The sequence below is a fragment of the Pseudocercospora fijiensis genome (genome assembly GCF_000340215.1).
Source record: "Pseudocercospora fijiensis CIRAD86 unplaced genomic scaffold MYCFIscaffold_6, whole genome shotgun sequence".
NCBI lineage: Eukaryota > Fungi > Ascomycota > Dothideomycetes > Mycosphaerellales > Mycosphaerellaceae > Pseudocercospora > Pseudocercospora fijiensis.
Window position 1 is genome coordinate 1,145,707 of NW_006921537.1, and position 16,906 is coordinate 1,162,612.

General features: G+C 49.0%; 6 protein-coding genes and 1 non-coding gene across 7 annotated transcripts; 3 read left to right on the top strand and 4 right to left on the bottom strand.

The window, feature by feature from the left end:
• The first annotated feature begins 708 nt into the window (after positions 1-708).
• MYCFIDRAFT_t51 lies at positions 709-868 on the top strand. Its single transcript has one exon. It is a non-coding gene; the product is annotated as a tRNA-Phe (tRNA).
• Positions 869-2,907: 2,039 nt separating this feature from the next.
• Positions 2,908-3,864, top strand: MYCFIDRAFT_197783 (uncharacterized protein; the record flags this gene model as incomplete). Its single annotated transcript, XM_007930072.1, has 3 exons — positions 2,908-2,972; positions 3,172-3,258; positions 3,525-3,864. The coding sequence occupies 3 exons, from the start codon at positions 2,908-2,910 to the stop codon at positions 3,862-3,864; spliced, it is 492 nt and encodes a 163-aa protein (XP_007928263.1).
• Positions 3,865-4,252: 388 nt separating this feature from the next.
• On the bottom strand, positions 4,253-5,954 carry MYCFIDRAFT_32845 (uncharacterized protein; the record flags this gene model as incomplete). Its single annotated transcript, XM_007929736.1, has 2 exons — positions 4,253-5,646; positions 5,714-5,954. The coding sequence occupies 2 exons, from the start codon at positions 5,952-5,954 to the stop codon at positions 4,253-4,255; spliced, it is 1,635 nt and encodes a 544-aa protein (XP_007927927.1).
• A 2,020-nt stretch (positions 5,955-7,974) lies between these two features.
• MYCFIDRAFT_215781 (uncharacterized protein) lies at positions 7,975-9,251 on the top strand (the record flags this gene model as incomplete). Its single annotated transcript, XM_007930073.1, has 2 exons — positions 7,975-8,096; positions 8,146-9,251. Coding segments are annotated over exons 1-2 (1,167 nt in total), but the record flags the coding sequence as incomplete, so codon positions are not given.
• Positions 9,252-9,865: 614 nt separating this feature from the next.
• On the bottom strand, positions 9,866-12,036 carry MYCFIDRAFT_87051 (uncharacterized protein; the record flags this gene model as incomplete). The annotated part of the gene is made up of 1 exon (XM_007930074.1): positions 9,866-12,036. The coding sequence occupies one exon, from the start codon at positions 12,034-12,036 to the stop codon at positions 11,032-11,034; it is 1,005 nt and encodes a 334-aa protein (XP_007928265.1). The 3' UTR covers positions 9,866-11,031.
• MYCFIDRAFT_183184 (uncharacterized protein) lies at positions 11,824-12,537 on the bottom strand. Its single transcript, XM_007930075.1, has 2 exons — positions 12,109-12,537; positions 11,824-12,061 (listed from the first exon to the last, which is right to left on the bottom strand). The coding sequence occupies exons 1-2, from the start codon at positions 12,263-12,265 to the stop codon at positions 12,057-12,059; spliced, it is 162 nt and encodes a 53-aa protein (XP_007928266.1). The 5' UTR covers positions 12,266-12,537; the 3' UTR covers positions 11,824-12,056.
• A 3,744-nt stretch (positions 12,538-16,281) lies between these two features.
• Positions 16,282-16,680, bottom strand: MYCFIDRAFT_32229 (uncharacterized protein; the record flags this gene model as incomplete). The annotated part of the gene is made up of 1 exon (XM_007929734.1): positions 16,282-16,680. A coding segment is annotated over one exon (399 nt), but the record flags the coding sequence as incomplete, so codon positions are not given.
• Positions 16,681-16,906: the final 226 nt, after the last annotated feature.

Consider the following 16,906-nt stretch of genomic DNA (forward strand, 5'->3'; position numbering starts at 1 on the left):
ATATCGTCGCTATAGCTTAGCAAAGAGACTGCCGAAATATAGCAGTTACTTGCTACTAGCACTTCTAAAACCTAGCTCTTCTTGCGCTTAGCAAGCCTTCGATGCTAATCTTAAGGACAGGTTGCTATCTAGCCTAGGTTTAAGCTTAGCGATAGTCTATTCCGGTCGTCGATTTCGGATGTATAAAGAGTAGTTTCATTTATTCGAGGCCTTCTACTATACGCTCGAAGAGTTGGCTTCGTACCTTAATATTATAGTATATAGTGCGGCAATACTGCTTTCAATTCTTCCGCTTCTTTATACACTTAGCAGCCTTGCCGTTTGTTTTAGGATTAGGCTTGTATCGATCCTCGAATTTTATTAGGTCGTCGTTCTAATCGTCTAGCATTCGAAGACTACTTAAGGACCGCCTATTAAGCAGTTACACTACCTCTAGTTATACAAACTGCTAATAGGCGCGAGAGCGTTTACAATCTATATACTTGCGTAATACTCGATCGAGAATGTCTCTTTTATACTAGAGTAACCCGAGTTCGAATCTCGGAGGGGCTATATTCTTTTGCTAACGTGTTGTCCTTTTGCAAAGGTCTTGTTCTTTATCTATCTTAGTCTTTTTGGATTTTTATATAATTCTTCGCAAGTATTATATGTTATCTTTAAAGACTGCTATCCTATCAAATCATACCGCGCCTATCTCTACATCTTTTCAGCCGGATAGTATAGTGGTTATATATACCGACTAAAGACTACCGTAGTAGATGCTAGGAAAAACTTCCGGTATCTACCTAGTAGATATCGTAATCTTCTTCTTAGTATTTCCTCGTCGGTCTTCGGGAAGTGTACGTAGGTTCGAGTCCTACTCTAGCTATCTTCTTTTACTAAGGTCTTGTTATTGTGCTAAAGTCTTGTCCTTATACCTATTATCTATTTTTTAGCTATTTAAACACATAAAGTAATATCCGCGCTCTTTAATTAGGCTAGATTCTAGGTTCTAGTGCCACTATTATCGCGGCGATGTTAGTATAATGTGTGTGCTTCTCGTTTACTAGACTAGCTCTATTACTCTATATCGTTAGCGATAATCTATCCTGTTTAGCGGATAAAGTCGTCGAATTGAGCTGCGGCATATTAATAGCCTTAGAGTGTTCGGATGTCTTTATTGCTTCTTGCGGACAGCTTGTAACTAGCGGTAGATACACTCGATAGTAGACCTTGCGGCTAAAAGGTTAGCGGTTCGAGTATGCTTTTGCTATCGGTACTAGAGATTGAACGCTTATAAGATCCGTAGACATCTCGAGCTATATACTGCCCTTATAGTAGATAATATAAGGGCCGAATGTGTTATAAGATTATAAATACCGAAAGTTGATAAGAACTCCTAGATAGGGGCTTCTTAATATATAATACCTACTATCGCCGGTTATTGAAACTTAGATAAGTTTACTAAAAGTTAATGAAACTTCGGATTAGGGCTCCTTAACGTACAAGATCAATAGTTGCTAGGTCTTGCTAAAAGTTAATAAAAGTTCGAATATAGGGTTTGTAAGGTACAAGATCTACTATCGCTAGGCTTGCTAAATGTCGATAAAAGTTAGGCAGGATCTACGGTTGCCGGATCTTGCTAGAGGTCGATAAAAGTTAATAAAGGTTGTGCGATATCTACCGTTACTATCTCTTACTAGAGGTTGATGAAAGTTAATAAAAGTTGTACAATATCTACCGTTACTATATCTTACTAAATGTCGATAAAAGTTAATAAAAGTTGTGCAATATCCACCGTCGCTATATCTTGCTAAAGATTAATAAAAGTTCGAATATCTAAGGTGCAAGATCTCCTATCGCTAGGTCTTACTAAAAGTTGCTAATAGTTGCTAGAAGATCGGCTTCGTATAGTAGATCTCCTATTACTAGGTCCTACTAAAAGTTGCTAAAGGTTACTAAAAGATCGGATAGTAGCTTCGTATAGTAGATCTCCTATTACTAGGTCTTAAAAGTTGCTAAAAGTTGCTAAAAGATCGGATAGTAGCTTCGTATAGTAGATCTCCTATCGATAGGTCTTGCTAAAAATTGCTAAAGGATCGGATAGTAGCTTCGTATAGTAGATCTCCTATCGATAGGTCTTACTAAAAGTCGATAAAAGTTGATAATAGTTAGTATAGCAGGAGCCGACCTTGTCGCTATCTTAAAGCTAAAGCAATAGTTCTCCTTTGCCTCCCCGATAGGTAGGCTATAGACTATAAGTAGATACCGTAATTCTCGGCGAAGAAGTCGTAGAGGGATATAGTCGTCTTAGTATCGTATAGACCCGTATAACCTTATACTGCTTAAGATATAAGTAGCTAAAGCGCTCGATCTAAAAGGCGCCTTAGTGCTACTAGCTATATTAACTAGCTATATATAGACATTTCTAGACATCTTAAGACCGCGCTTGCCCTTCTCGCCGACGCGCTAAAGGCCTTCGACAATCGACAAATAGACTAGCTTTGGATTACGAGTCGGCGAAGCTAGCGCTCCTACTATAGAGAGTATATTGCGGAACCCTTCTTATATTTAGATATAGCTCTTCTTATATTTCGATATTCTTCTTGTATTTCGATATAGCTTAGTCCGGGTGTTCGTCGTTAATAGCGTCTCGTCGGTTAAGCCGTACGGCGGGTCGTAGCGATAATATACTCTCGGTAGGATATAGTTATTATACCTAAGACTCGGCTCGCTAGTATAAATTCTTTAGTATATACTATCTACCTACGTAGGAATATAGTAGAAGGTTTAGATCCGGGTCGGCTAAGCAACGGGGACATCCGCTAGGCTAATACATACGCCCCTTATATAAATTACTACGAGGGGCGTATTTGTTAGAACGCAAACAAACGCTTAAGCAATAGGATACGCTCTAGGCATCCGATAATGCTACTGCCTTTCTTAACTTTTAGCAACTTTCAGGGCATCCTAGTTCGAAAGTGTAGTATCGGGTAAGTTCTATGCCCGTGATTGGCTGAAAGTTGCTAAAAGATGACGAACATTACTGGCGCTTAATGAAAATTGATTAACACGCTGGGGATTCAATTTCCGGAGCTTTGCCACTCTGGAGCTCCGTCGCGCGTGAATCCAAGCGCTTGCCAGATAGTCGCTTTCGCTGATGCATGGGGCGCAATGACTGACAACTTCTAGGAATGCGTATATCGCTCGACTCGAGCGGCTAGATCGGGAGTGGACCTTTCGCTTCATGGATCTGCCCCCAGAGATGCGCAACCTTGTGTACGAGCAGCTCCTGACGCGCGACCAAGAGACGAAGCGCAAAGTTCGTCTCCAATTCTTCGCGTCTCCAAGCAAGTGCATAAGGAGTCTGTTGGCGTTTTTCGAGACGTCTCGCCTGCGATATTGGAGGTCTTAATCGGCAATGATTGCGCGCGCCCACGCACCAGTCCAGAGCTCCAAATCTATGGCAATCTCGGCTACTGTTGCATGGATGGCTTCGATGATATGAACCTCATTCTTGCTCGTCGCATGTTGGATTTGTCCAGAATATACAGTATCCGGCTGGAGCTGGTCATATGTTGCCACTGCGATAGAGATGAACACTCGTATGAACACTCGGCGGACTTCAGCCTTCCGAAATTCTTCACATCGGCTTTTGTCGAACGTGCGCAGAGTCTTCGGAAGTTGACTCTGGTCATGCCTGTATCCACCGCGATGAAGTTTACCACCCAACAGTTCCTCGACTGGTTCGATCCGCTCACACAACTTTCTCCAGGAGTGGCGCTTGAGTTATATGGATTTGACCGGGAGACGAGGGATGAGCTCAAGCGTAGGATCGAAGATGCAAAGCCCAAAGTCGATGTCGATGTCGATGCCGACGAATGAATGGCTATACATACGTGAGAGCTGTGCTCTGGCATGAAGGAAAGAAGCTCGGGAGGGACTACTAGAGTTGCACTGCGGCGGCGCAAGGCATCAGACTTCCGACAGGTTGCAGAATCAGAGCACGGGAAGCATCGATTGGCGTTGAATATCGTGCTATGATGCATGCGAGACACAGTGTGAGCTCGGGCTTCGTGCATAATTGATCACATCTTTCGATGTTATGAAGGCCAGCAGCCTTTGGCCGTTCAGCTTCATCAGAATGATTACACTCTAAAAAGTCCTGGCATATAGCTGCTTATCATTATTCAATTTGAATACATTTCGTCCATCCCTCAAGCAACCTCCAATCATCCCACCCACATCTCATCTCATCTCATCATCCCCTCCCTCACTCATGCGTCCTCCTCCGAAACTGAATCATAGGCCCATCCCTCATCGCAACAAAAGCATCCTTAACCTGATACTGATCCACACACCTCCTCCCCTCCGGCCCCTTCTCATCCCCCGCCCCCAGCGGATTCCCCTCATCCTGCCGAATCTCAAAATTCCACACAACTTTCGCCATCACAATCATCATCTCCATCCACGCCAAATTCCTCCCAATACAACCCCTACTCCCCGTCGAAAAAGAGCAAAATCCACTCTCCGCCAACGCCAGACTCTCTTCCGTCGCGCAACCACCGCTTTCTCCCAGAATCCAACGTTCGGGTTTGAAAGAGAAGGGTTCTGGGAATACGTCCTCGTTGTAGGAGAGGCAGTAGAGGGCCGTGGAGAGTTTCGTTCCTTCGGGGAAGTAATGCCCTTCGACGGTCGTGCCTCCCGCTCGAACTTGACGCGCAAGGTCTGCGGGTACTGGTGGACACATGCGTAAAGCTTCCTGAATAAACGCTCGCAAATATCTGCAACTCTGCATTTTCAATCCACTCTGAATCTCCCCCGCCGACTTAAAAGCCCCACAAACCTCTTTCGCCAACTTGGCCTGGATCTCTAAATTCCGTGACATGTAAAACATCATAGCACTCGTCACAATACTCGTCGTATCCGACCCGGCAATAATGAGAAGTTCACATTCATTGTAAAGTTCCTGTCTCGTGTACCCTTTCCCCGTTTCGGGATCTTTGGCGTCGAAGAGGTAATAGAAGAAATCTTGTCGAGCTTCGAGTTTCCCTTCCCGGACTTCTTCTTCGACTTTCGTGCGGTCTTGAAGACATTTTGCCACGAAGTTCTCCCAACCTGCTAGTGCGGCGGGAGCGGTGTAGGCGAGGAGAGCATCGAGACCGCGAGGTTTTAACCATACCCAGAAATCTGCGATTGGGGAGAAACCGATGGGATGCATGAGGACGAGAAAATCAGCGAGGAGTTCGGGCACGTAACGGAGTTTTGAAGCGGGTTCTTTCATTTCGAAGGATTTTCCGAAGCAGAGGTCTCCGAGGATGTCGAAGATTAGGTGGTTGATTTCCTTGGTCATGTTGAGGGAGGGGCTCCATTCGTTGGATTTGGGAATGCGGTTGGAGATGAGTTCGCACCAGCGGTCGGTGTTGGATTGGATGAAGGGTTCGGCGGAGCGCAGGGCTTTTTCCGAGAAGGCGTGGTTGAGGACTCGACGTTTGGGGCCGTGGATGGATATTTCGGTTGCGTTCCAGGCGTTGGAGACGGAGGAGTCGCTGGGCCAGATGCGGTAGTAGTCGCTTTTGCGGACGTTGCCTTTGGGGCCGAAGATTGTGCGGTAGCCTGTTGGTGTGTTGATCAAGACGGCATCTGGGCGATAGCGGAATGTTGTGCCTTTGAGGAGGAGTCAGTGAGTGTCTTTTTCGGCGATTTCAGGTCATGAATTGAAAAGAGTACTGACCATATTGCTGCTGGAGACGCCACAGCCATACATGACGATCGCCTTTGTGCGTATGCCAGTACGAGGGAATGGTTGTCAAGCGAGCCCAGAATGGACCAGGAAACTTCGCAAGAGGATGCAGATACAACCTGTAGATAGCTGTGGTGCTTACTGCGATGGTAATGATCGCAACCGCCAGAGCGAGGATATTGGGATAGACGAGCCCTTCACTTGGCAGCACGCTGTCGAAAAGCCACGCCATGGTGCTTCGCCGACAGTAGTCAGAGCAGCTTGAGTTCACGAAACAGGTGTACAGCTCTTATCAGAAGAGAAGACGTTCATGCGAGCTCGGTGTGCTCATCAATCGCCACCACTTCATTGGCGAATGTCGGCCAAGCAGTGGAATCCGGATCCTGATATGACCCTGGCATGGTGTAGGATGGTGCAGGTCAACGGCGCTCCCTGTCATGCTCGTGCATATACGTTTGGTCGATGGTCGATGCTGTAGCCTGTCGGTAGTTAGACTAGTGCCCGTGGCCGGCAGCAGGTGGAAGCCGGATACTGTCCTGTACTGGGCAGGCACCCCGGTATGCTGCTGTTTCGGGAAGTTCTAGCTACACGTCACTTCTAGAGGCTTGAAATGGCCCTTCATACCGTCTATCTAATAAATTTGTTGGTAGATCAGTAGATTAGTAGTATGTATTTGATTGTCTAGAAATGTTAGAAGGTAGCGATCCTGCTAGATGGAATTATCAAAGTACGGCAGAGCCTAACCAAGCCGATCTAAGCGATCGAGTGGATTGTGTCGACAGTATCGACTCGATCGGTACGGTTTTTCTGTGACGTTGCTTACAAAGAGAAAGAATCGAGAGGCTCAGAAAAGCTCAAGGGTGTTGTTTTCCATTCGAAGATTGAGACCCTGGCGTATACAGTAGTACGTCTCTACACTTCATAGTGAAAGTGGCTAGGCGCGGACCGCTGAGTACTAACAAGTTGCTATTCGCTGTAATGCTTGCCTCTCAAGGATTAGGAAGATACCCACTTTCACTCCGCAGTGTAAATGAAACTAGGGATGTTGGAATACAGTTAGGCAGGATATCAGCGTATCCGATAACTCCTCCTTGTATGTACACACCAGCTAAATTTTCCGCCCCTGCGTACATAGTGTGTTACAGAGCGTGTACCTATACACATGTATGAGTAGCTCCATCACTAAATGAAAAGCTCGCTATAGTGGAGCGGTTTCCGGCCCGACACGTGCTCTCGAAGTCGAAGGGATCCGCTCACGGCTTTGATACCGAAGTGAGAGGTCCTCACGTAGACAGCAGGCCCGTACAGTACATACATCGCTCGGCAATTCTGTGGCATCCCGTGTGCGATCAATGCGCGTTCAAGAACGGCCGCCGAAGACTCGAAAGCGAAATAATCTGCTTCTCATAGGCGAGCATTCGTTGCCGGCCACTCGCGTACGCATTGTTGTAATGTCTGGGCAGCGAGCACATGCACCTTCAAGAGCTCTTGGAAGCCATTTGCGTTGCATCGAATACTGTATCCACTTGTGGGGCCTCCAGACGGGAGCATCACGGGTTTACATTCGAGGAGCAGACGATTTCATCTCTCCCTCGTCAAACAAGTTCGAACCTGATGCAGCCGACTGTCGATCGAAGGAGCTGGGCACCAGGAGAAATACCGACGCCATAGATAGCGAGCGGTGATGCTCTGCACATTTCCTTGAAAGCAGCTGATTTGATGTCTTGATCTAAGTCACTGTCCATCTGCATCCTGAGAAGATGTCAGCACACGAAGAAAGCTTGGAGGCCTTCCGAGGAAGATATCGGGATCTTCCATATCGACATACGCAGTGTGCATGCTGGTCGTGCCACTCAAGATATGGTGTCGAATGTCGAAAGGCGGTGCGAAGCCTCATGCGAGCTGACCTGGCCGGTGCTGACTATACGTGGAAGATGAAGGAGGTGTTACTATGGTCGGTGGTAGAGGTGAATGTTGACAGCACGGCACCCGGGGTGCACGGGACGGTGGAGACGAGGATCGAGCCGGGGAGCAGCGTGGAGCTGGTGGAAGAGGACCACGGTGCGGTCTTGGCTTGGCTGAGTCAGCTTCAGCTCAAGAAGAAGCACCGGGCGGGCGGTGGCATTGATGGAGCTCCTCCGTTCCGCTCCGCTCCGCCCCGCTCCCGACCAAGCTTGAACTCGACGCACTCCCGACGCTCAACTTCTGTTTCTCCCTCACTCCCCACTTCTCACTCCTTTCACCCTCAATACCGCAGAGCTCCTGCGTTGGTCTCCTCGGCGATGGCAGACGCTCCTCTTTCCGCACGCGACCATGACCATCCCCGTCGTACGCAAGCGAGCTAAGCACGCCAAGGTTCGATCAGGCTGTCGAAGTGAGCACATGAATATTGCTCGAGCCGAGCTTTTCTGACCAGAAGTCAGCCTGCAAAGAGAGACGCATAAAGTGTGACGAGCGCCGGCCGATATGCCAGAAATGCATCAGTGCTGGCAAGGAATGTTCCGGTTACGAAAGCTCCTCGTCTCCCACACCAAATACTCACGTCCAACTCCGACCCAAAGCTGATATCAACCTCCTAATCCCCACATTGGCCTCGTCATCCTGTGCTTTGACGAGCTCAGAGGCATATGCGTTCGACTACTTTCGCCAAAGGGCTTTCGAACATCTGCCCGGAAACAACTGGCTCATGAACTGGCATCGTCTCATTCTGCCTTTTTGCCAGACAGAACCAGCCATCATGCATGCCGCCGCTGCCCTCGGCTCACTTAGTCGAGCCATGACTGCAGATATCTCGGAACAGAGACAAGATCATACACGATTGGCCCTGATGCAGTACAACAAGACTATCTTCACGCTTCGTAGCTGCATCGAACCCTTCTACAAGCAAGACCCGGCTAGCCAGGCAGAGCTTGTATTGACGGTCTGTCTGTTGCTATTCAGCTTTGACGTGCTCCAAGGAAACGATGCTGCCTCCTTCATCCATCTCCGCAATGGCCTCAAAATCCTGTTCGAGCAGATAGAGCGTACGCAGGGCAAGCGAGCATCTGCGGGAAAACGACTCGTTCCACTCCAGGTGCAGCCGAAGACTAGAATGGACATCTTGACTCAGACATTCATTCGACTAGATGCCGACCTTGCCCTTCTTTTGGACGAGGATGCTTATCTATTTCCAACATGTTCTCAACCGGTACCTGGAACATTCAAATCATTAGACGAAGCAATGGTGCACCTGGATGCGTTGGAGCGCAAGGTGAACGATGTTTGGGGCGGGTGGTACACACAAGCCGAGAACGACTTCCGCGAGGAACGGCCTGACATGGTGTCTCTAGACGAGCCTGCCTGGGACTGCTTGGCCATGGCTTTTATGGACCAAATCCTCGAGTCATATCCGAGCATTGTGGAGCAAGTGGTCGAAGTGAAGCAAGAGCTGCTCAACTTCATGAATGCTTTGGCTTTCGTACCCGCCACGGAAGAGTTCGATCCCTCAAGAGCACTAGTGGACATTCATTTCTTCTATTTGTGGCTCATCGTATGCTCTTGGCGTGACCGCGACTTGATGGAAATAGATCGCTTCGAAGAGCAGTTCAAACACATCTTGGGCCTTATTGAGAAGTATTTCGAACTACAGCGCCCAGACACAAAGATGGAATCGCCGAATTCTGTTTCAAGATCGGTCCGAAAAACACGCCCTGCAGCTGCTGTGGGCACGAGCTTGGGTATGACGCTGTGTCTGATTGTCGAGCTTTGTCGCAACTCGATCATGCGGCGGCAGGGGGTTGCACTGATACGTTCAATGGACATGCGAGGCGTTTTCGATAGCGATTTCCTGGGTTCATACTACGACGCCGTCATTGATCTGGAAGAAGGTTTCGCACGAGAGATCCTGGGTGACCACGATCTGGTCAATTTTGAATGTCACCAAGTTCCTGCAGGGGCGCGCATTATTGAATGCGATATCTCCGATGTTGGTGCACCGAAGCCATACTACCGCTCTTCACTTGGCACACTGGTCTACGCGAAGTATTCGGAGAGCGGCGAGCTCGACTTCGGTTACAAATCTTTCAGCGTTAAGCGGGCAGATATCGACAGTCCATGAAGCTCTCCTGCCACTGTCATTTACGAGCTGCCATTGAGACCAGTATAAGTTTTGTCATACAAGGCCTCGTCCTGGTATACTCTGTATCGCACCAACCAACGCAGAAGGTGACGTTCAGTGGACCAGCACCGTTCGCAGAAGCCAGGGAAACCTGCCTGATGCCTGTTCTCGTGCCATCCCTGCAAGTCGACACTGAGATTGCGCGCTTGCCAAGGTTGACAACTGAATTGGATTCCGAAGGTGTCAGTGTTACGAGCTTGTTGTATCCATTGCTGCCTGCAATGACCACCTGGAAAGCGTTCCGAAGCTGACCAGCGTTGACGGCATTGTCGGTGTCCACCGGCCAGACCAAAGGACACAATTCATTCTGCCAAGGATCAGCATTTTACATCGCCTTTTCGTGTCTCCAAGCCGTCGACGAGACTGTGGGCAAGCTTCGTCCGCGGCCGATGGCTCTCTGGATGGAGCACGTTCAAATGCGATGTTGAAAGCAGTACAGGAACCGAAACGTGGCTATTCAGATGAAGGAAGTCACTATACACGTGCGAGCTTGAAAGCGAAGCGCCTGAGTGGAGGTACTGTTCAAGCCAAGACATCACCAAACGAGACACAGAGCGACTTCCCAGCATCAAGACTGGCCTCGAATGATGCTGCGGTGGATGCTTAGCCCATGGAACATGAGACAACTTGACAACATCCACATGCAAGCGAAAGTGCCTAGAGCCAGGAAAGGCCACATCGCCGAGCCTAAGACGTTGGACAAGCCCTCTCTGCTATAGCTAGGAGCGAACTAAGTTTCATTGCACGAACTCAAGCCATTGTCAAGGCGCGGGCCACCTACTCCATGACATCTCAGCCTTATCGCACCTGCTGTGCCACCGCACGAGCTTGCGCCACTCATAATGGTGCAATGAGCCCTGTAATCATGCACGATCACTCGTTGCGATCCTGGAAACCATGATGGACACACACGGCATGGGATTTTGATGTGATCTAAGCATGTACAAACCATTGATGTGATCCGGATTCTTGGAACCAGCCTTGGAAATTCTGATCGTCGAGTCCGTTGACTGAGCTGTCGACCAAGCATTACGGACCTGGAGACAAACATTCGGCCATGCAAGACGACTGAACGCAGACGCATAAGGTGGAAGCTCGATTCGCCATGATGTCTATACTGTGAACGCCGGTTACGGTCTGAGTCACTCTGTACTCATGGCCTCATCCGTCTCTCACGCAGGTAATTATAGTCTGGCATCGCAGCTTCAACCCAGCGCTCCAATTTCTTGGCAGTCGCCTCGCCAAACTCTTCAGTCCACTTCGGCACAAGCTCTGCCGCAGACTTGATACTGCTGGACAATTTCGCAGGGTCCACTTTGACGCCATTCGACTCATTCAGCGACGACAACATCCTCTGAAAATGTGCCTCCTGCTTCTCCTTCTGGTCCTTCGAACATTCGTTCCATTTATATTGGAGCGCATTGGTGTCGAATCCAATGTACTCCGCCAATTTGTGTGTCAACGGCTCCGCGTTGACGACAACATCGTCCGCATCGATGATGATAGGATCCATGCCACGAGATCCGTAAAACTCGTACAGCTTCCGGGTCCAGCTAAGCGTCATAGTGAGTTCAATAAATCCGTCGATCGACTTCTGGCTCGAACCTGCGCTCACAGGAGTCTTCGCGACATCAATGAAAGATCGATATACCGATTCGAACGCTCTAGCCGGATGTCGAACCAAGAAGATCGGATTCCAGGACTCTAGGTATGCGTCTGGAAAAACTGTCTCATTGCCAGCAGATTTGTCAGAGCTGTATCCAGGGATGTCAAAAGTCAAGGGCTCAGCCTTGTGATGTCCATGGATGTACTTCGACAAAGTCGTAGGCTCGATAAAAGTCTCGACATGCTCCTTGGTGAAACAGATCTTGTCTTCGGGGCCTGGTGTCAAATTTCCCTCCAGATCCTCGATCCCTTTCTTGTATACTCCATGTGTGAACTGTCTCTGTTCCTCCGTCCATTCATCGGCGTTCTTTTCCCACAGGTTGTTCGTGGACATGGCGATCGTGCAGCCAAGGAGATGGTAGCTGCCATGCTTGGTGTGTGGCTGATTGTCCAGGCCCAGGATGCGGACCAAGAGATTGGAGCAAGTGCGAGGGTTGGTGACAAGCATAAACCGCCTGGGATGCTGACGTGCAGAGCTTGGAAAGTGTGGCATTGTGGCGGTATTCTTGCTGCTTATGGTATAGTGGCGCTGCTGTGAGGTGAGGTTCGAATGCTGATTGACCAGAGACAGCGTTGACGTGCTTTCCTGTGTGAATTGCGCGATCAGAAGTGCACCTACGAGTCACCCTTTTCAACGGCGGGAACGTCGTCGCACAATCTTCGGAGGCCTCATCGCCGCTGGTTTCCTCGGCGACATACAGACCACTGTGGGTATCCACCATGCATCCACCACGTCATACGAGCCTAGCGCTAGCTTTTTCATCATCGAATGTTACATTCTGTCTAAGAGAAACTGACTAGCGCGTCCTGTTCTGGCAGCGATTAGCAAAGGCCTCTTTATACAGCTGGAGCCGTCGCTGTGCTCCGATCGCAGGTGCGCGGAATCCCTCTCGGCATCGGCATCGCATTCCTCCCTTATGTACTGTACCCAATCCTTCTACGCTACCTCTCTACAGCCTACTGTATACTGCCTTAGCTACAGCATGCCACCCTCACCGATCCAGCATCCCTTTTAGTGTTGTGGTTTTACAGCCCCTGAGAAATGGAGGTTGTATACATCGTATATTATACTGGTATACACCCATGGATACACATCGGGTATGCCCGAATACTAGGATATCCGAGCAATATTAAGCAGCTTGGCGGGTTGTAGGCGGGATATTAGCGTATCCGATAACTCCGCCTTGTGTATACATAACGAGCTCGCCTAAAAGGGTCGTATATATACTATCTACAGGTTAGTAGACCCTATTACTAATCCCTTTAACCGCCTCCTAGCTTAAGTCCGAAGAACTGCCGCATAGATCTAAGCGGTCTAGTTAGTCAGACCCGCTTTATATAAGTACGTACCGACAGAATTTGTATAAGAAGTAGACTATAATCCTAGTTTTGCCGACGAGCGCCGAGTAGCAACGAGTTAACTAAGGGGATCGCTTAAGCCCGACTCGTTACAGACGCTAGTATCCCTAATAATAAAACTAAAAACAACATAACCGCCCTCTAAGGCCTTAAACTGTCTTGCTATACTAGCCACTTTCGAGCCTTAGATAAAGTCTATTAATACATACGCAAAGTAATATTAAAAGTAATACAAAACGCGATTAGGAGCTATTTGCGAAAAGGATACTATATTAAACAAATGCGGACATGTTAGAAAATCGGAGCAACAAGATAAGGCCACAGGCAGCTTCACTTTATTACCCTTTAGGTGCTTCATCTACTCGGCCCTAAGAGGGAGCGACGACGAACAGTATTCTCGAAAGCAGGTTATCTTAGGGAACAAGCATCTTGCCATGGGATATGACATATTCGGTACCCGGCCGGGCGCTTGTCGGAAAGGCTTTCGTGGGGTTTATACCACTAGGCCAACAAGGTGGCCTGAAATGGTGTGATGAGAAATGTCTGAATATAGCTCTTCAAAAGCCTTGACGTGCACATTGTGGCAGCCTTTTCATAAACGTCCTCGGCGTCTTCTGTGTGGCTTGGCGGGGTGGTTGCTCAGAATGCATGCATTGTTGCGCATTCATGTCGTTTTTTTTTTGACAGACTGTGCTCGCCATTATTTTCTCTGGTTGGCCGGGCAGGACGTGTGATATGGAAGCATGAAGTTTTTCTCTTTCTAGAATTCGCCCACCTGTGGCTGGTGCATGCTGCTCGTTGACGTGCTTTCGAAGTTCGAGTCGGATCGCATGATAGTTCTTGTGGACTCCTGGGACGGTAAATGTAAAGTGTGATATTTTTTGGTAATGAAAGAGCATTACTGGCGAAAGCTGGGAGAGGTGAGGTTGCCTGGGAAGTGTGAGAGCCAACCTGGGAAGCGGCGATTCCCGATACCCAGCAAAAGCCAAATATCCCGGCACCTCATCGCCTCCCAAGATCAGATCTGGAGCCTTCGTTGCCACAGCCCATTTTCTTGCAGTATGGGATTTTGGAGTACGGGACCTTTGTACAAGGCCCTCGGCGGGTGAGACCCAAGGCGTCGGTGAGGGTTGCGATGAAGAGCGTCAAGATGAATAAGTGAATGGCAACCATAATGGCAGTAAGGTTGCTGAATTTTGTTGGCACTTTTCAATATGAAGCTGGTCTTGGTCTGATTTGAGCTCTGGTTCAGAGTTGAGTATTGGGTGAGCGTCTTTGTGACGTAATAAATCAACTGAACAACTTACTGAATCCTGGATGGCTCATAGCTGACGTTTTTCAAAATTCGATCCATGGCGTAATACGGGAGGTCCGGCTGTCCTATCCATATTGCGCTAGGCAGGAAAGTTCGGCCTCGAAGACTTGATGTTCGCTCTTCCAACTATGCGTCTACATCCGCCCTCAAACCATACTCTGGCCCCTCGCACCCATGTACTTTGTACTCAACCACCTCCCCTCGAATCTCCTATACTCGAGCACGCCTACCCGCCCAATACTCACACCCGGATGTAACCCCGTCGTGCTCCCATAAACATAAACTACAGCCTTTCCCAACTCTTCATCAACTTGAATATCAAGTCCGTCCACATGCATCTGAAACTCAGGATGCTCTTCTAATATCTTGCGATACATAGCCATGCGTTCGAACGGCGACACAAGATCTTTCGTATCTTGGTCTTGTCCATCGAGTGTTGGCTCAACGAGGCAGCCTGGGGCTAAGTAGTCCAGGACTGGGGAGGTTTCGCCGCCCAGGTCGCCTTTGTTCAGGCACGCGATGCATCCGAGGGCTATGATCTTGATCTGCTCTTTTGCGGGCAGGCGTTCTAGGTCCACACGATGGATTTTGCGGAGGTCTATGGTGGGAGTGAGACTATCGGCGCTCTCTGGCAGCATAATTGCACTTTCATGTTGCTTGAACCGGGTTGGAGGAGCTGCGACTCGCATGTGGGATGCTTGTTTCGGCCCGAGAGTTTTTCCGTGCCCCTAAGGTCAGGCATACACGGTTATACAGCGGAGTCATTACCCTCACACTTGTCTAGTATAGCTAAAACGTGCCCTAATCCTTGCCTTTGTGTATAGCGTCTTTCGTATCGGAGTAAAGTAGACCCTAGTAGTCCGTATTAAGCTCTAGCTACAGAGTGGGCCCGAAGTTCCTTGGAGCAATCGCTCATCTCTGATGACTGAATCGAAACGGCTGCTTCAAGTATTACTATTCCTACTATGATCACGGAAAGCCCACTCCAGACTAACATCATTCTAGAAATCCAGTTCCTTCGCCAACGAGGTATCAAACGCGGCCGGCCACGATCCACATCTGCTGTACTGTGGCCGTCTGTCCAGGCAAATTGACGATCCGACTATTGCCCTGGAATCTTTCCTCCCGTATGTTCTGAGCGATCACAAGATTCTGCACCACCGCACGAGCCGAGCATACCCAAGCCTTGTATAACGGTGACGGTTTGGTGGCCCGCCGGACGCTAAGGAGTGAAACCGCATACAGGTTTTGCCGATTCCTACCATTCGTGGTAGGTGAAGATCCCAAGGAATGAATCGAAGATGGAAGGTTGCCGAACAACTGGCTCGGATCACGGAAAGATGTCCTACCTGTTTGCCTGGCATATGCAGCTAGATGAGCTGTCATGAAAGATTAGCAGGCTTTGAAATGGGTTCACGACAGAGAGCTTCTCCACATGTCACAGTCTGATAGACAATATCAACGGTATCGCACTTTGCTATACCCATGCAGGACCAAGATGGCCTGTCACTCGAGCGTCGTAGCGACTCCACAGAAGGACCTGTGAGATGATCGTAGCCAGTCTTCTGATGGTGGCCGCACAGCCATACTCGCGATTTTTCTGCATTTTCACAGGTCTGACGAACGTTCACAGAGGATGCAAATGTAGAGCCTGTACGAGTCGGTCTCTCGGACGATTCTTTCATCCGGGAACACGAGAACGTTTCGACTTGTGGTTCTTGTGGAGCGTATTGCTGGGTACAGTATCTGCGAAACTCGGCGTCTTTTCCAGGGGTAAAACTGTGCCACGATTGCAAAGCTTTGCAGCAGGAAGTGAGTCAGTTCATGGGTAAGAGAGCCGCAAGTAGATGGCATCAGATCGTGTGAGAGTAATATATGTCTGCGGATCGGATCCTTGAACGCGATGCGGACTTGACTCCACTTCCACTCTGCATGCTTCTCAGGCATTGTTCCGGCCTGGTTTGCCACCACTCGAGCAGCCGCCATTCGTTTCGCTGTTCACGCTGTTATTAGCCACATGACCTCTCGTGGTGTGCCCAGAACGAAGAACGCCAGGACGCCGAGTCAGAATGCAATACCGTGCCAGGCACTGAGCCCGCTAGGAGGATCGTTTGCAGCGTCACCAATACCATAGTTGATGAGACCAGTGATGGCGTTCATTCCAGCATTTGCGGTGCCCCAAATCGCGGCACGAAGCGTGTGCTTCTTGGTGATATAGACTGAGCCCGTGATGGAAAGGAAGGCTGGAGAGATAGTGGACTCGAAAGTACCTTGCAAGAATCGAAGAATAATGAGTTCAGTGAGGTTGTCAGCAAAGCCAATGCAGAGGACGATGATTCCCCAAATGAAGATGCAAATGCCTAGAAACCGACCAACATGGAACTTCTGGACGAGGTAATTACCAGGCGTCTCGTAGAAAATCGTAGTCAACCAAGAGAATTGCTGGCCTTCCAGGTGAGTCTCTTATCGGCTCCCGAAGACGCTCGTCACACCTGTAGCGGTCTTGTCTGCTTGCTGTCTGCCTTAGCAGAACCACATAAGTGGCAGAAGGCATACATCGATCTTCCATCGCGAGCGTTTGAGTTCTGCTGGGGTGTATTCGGATTCTGCCTCGACACTATTAAAAGCGACTTTGTCGGCCACGATCCCTTCGTCAAATGATGGCGCTGAGCGAATTTCCATATTTAGC

What these genes read in the sequence shown, in the direction of transcription:
- MYCFIDRAFT_183184 (XM_007930075.1), bottom strand. Translation starts at nt 12,265, where the DNA reads ATGGTGGATACCCACAGTGGTCTGTATGTCGCCGAGGAAACCAGCGGC.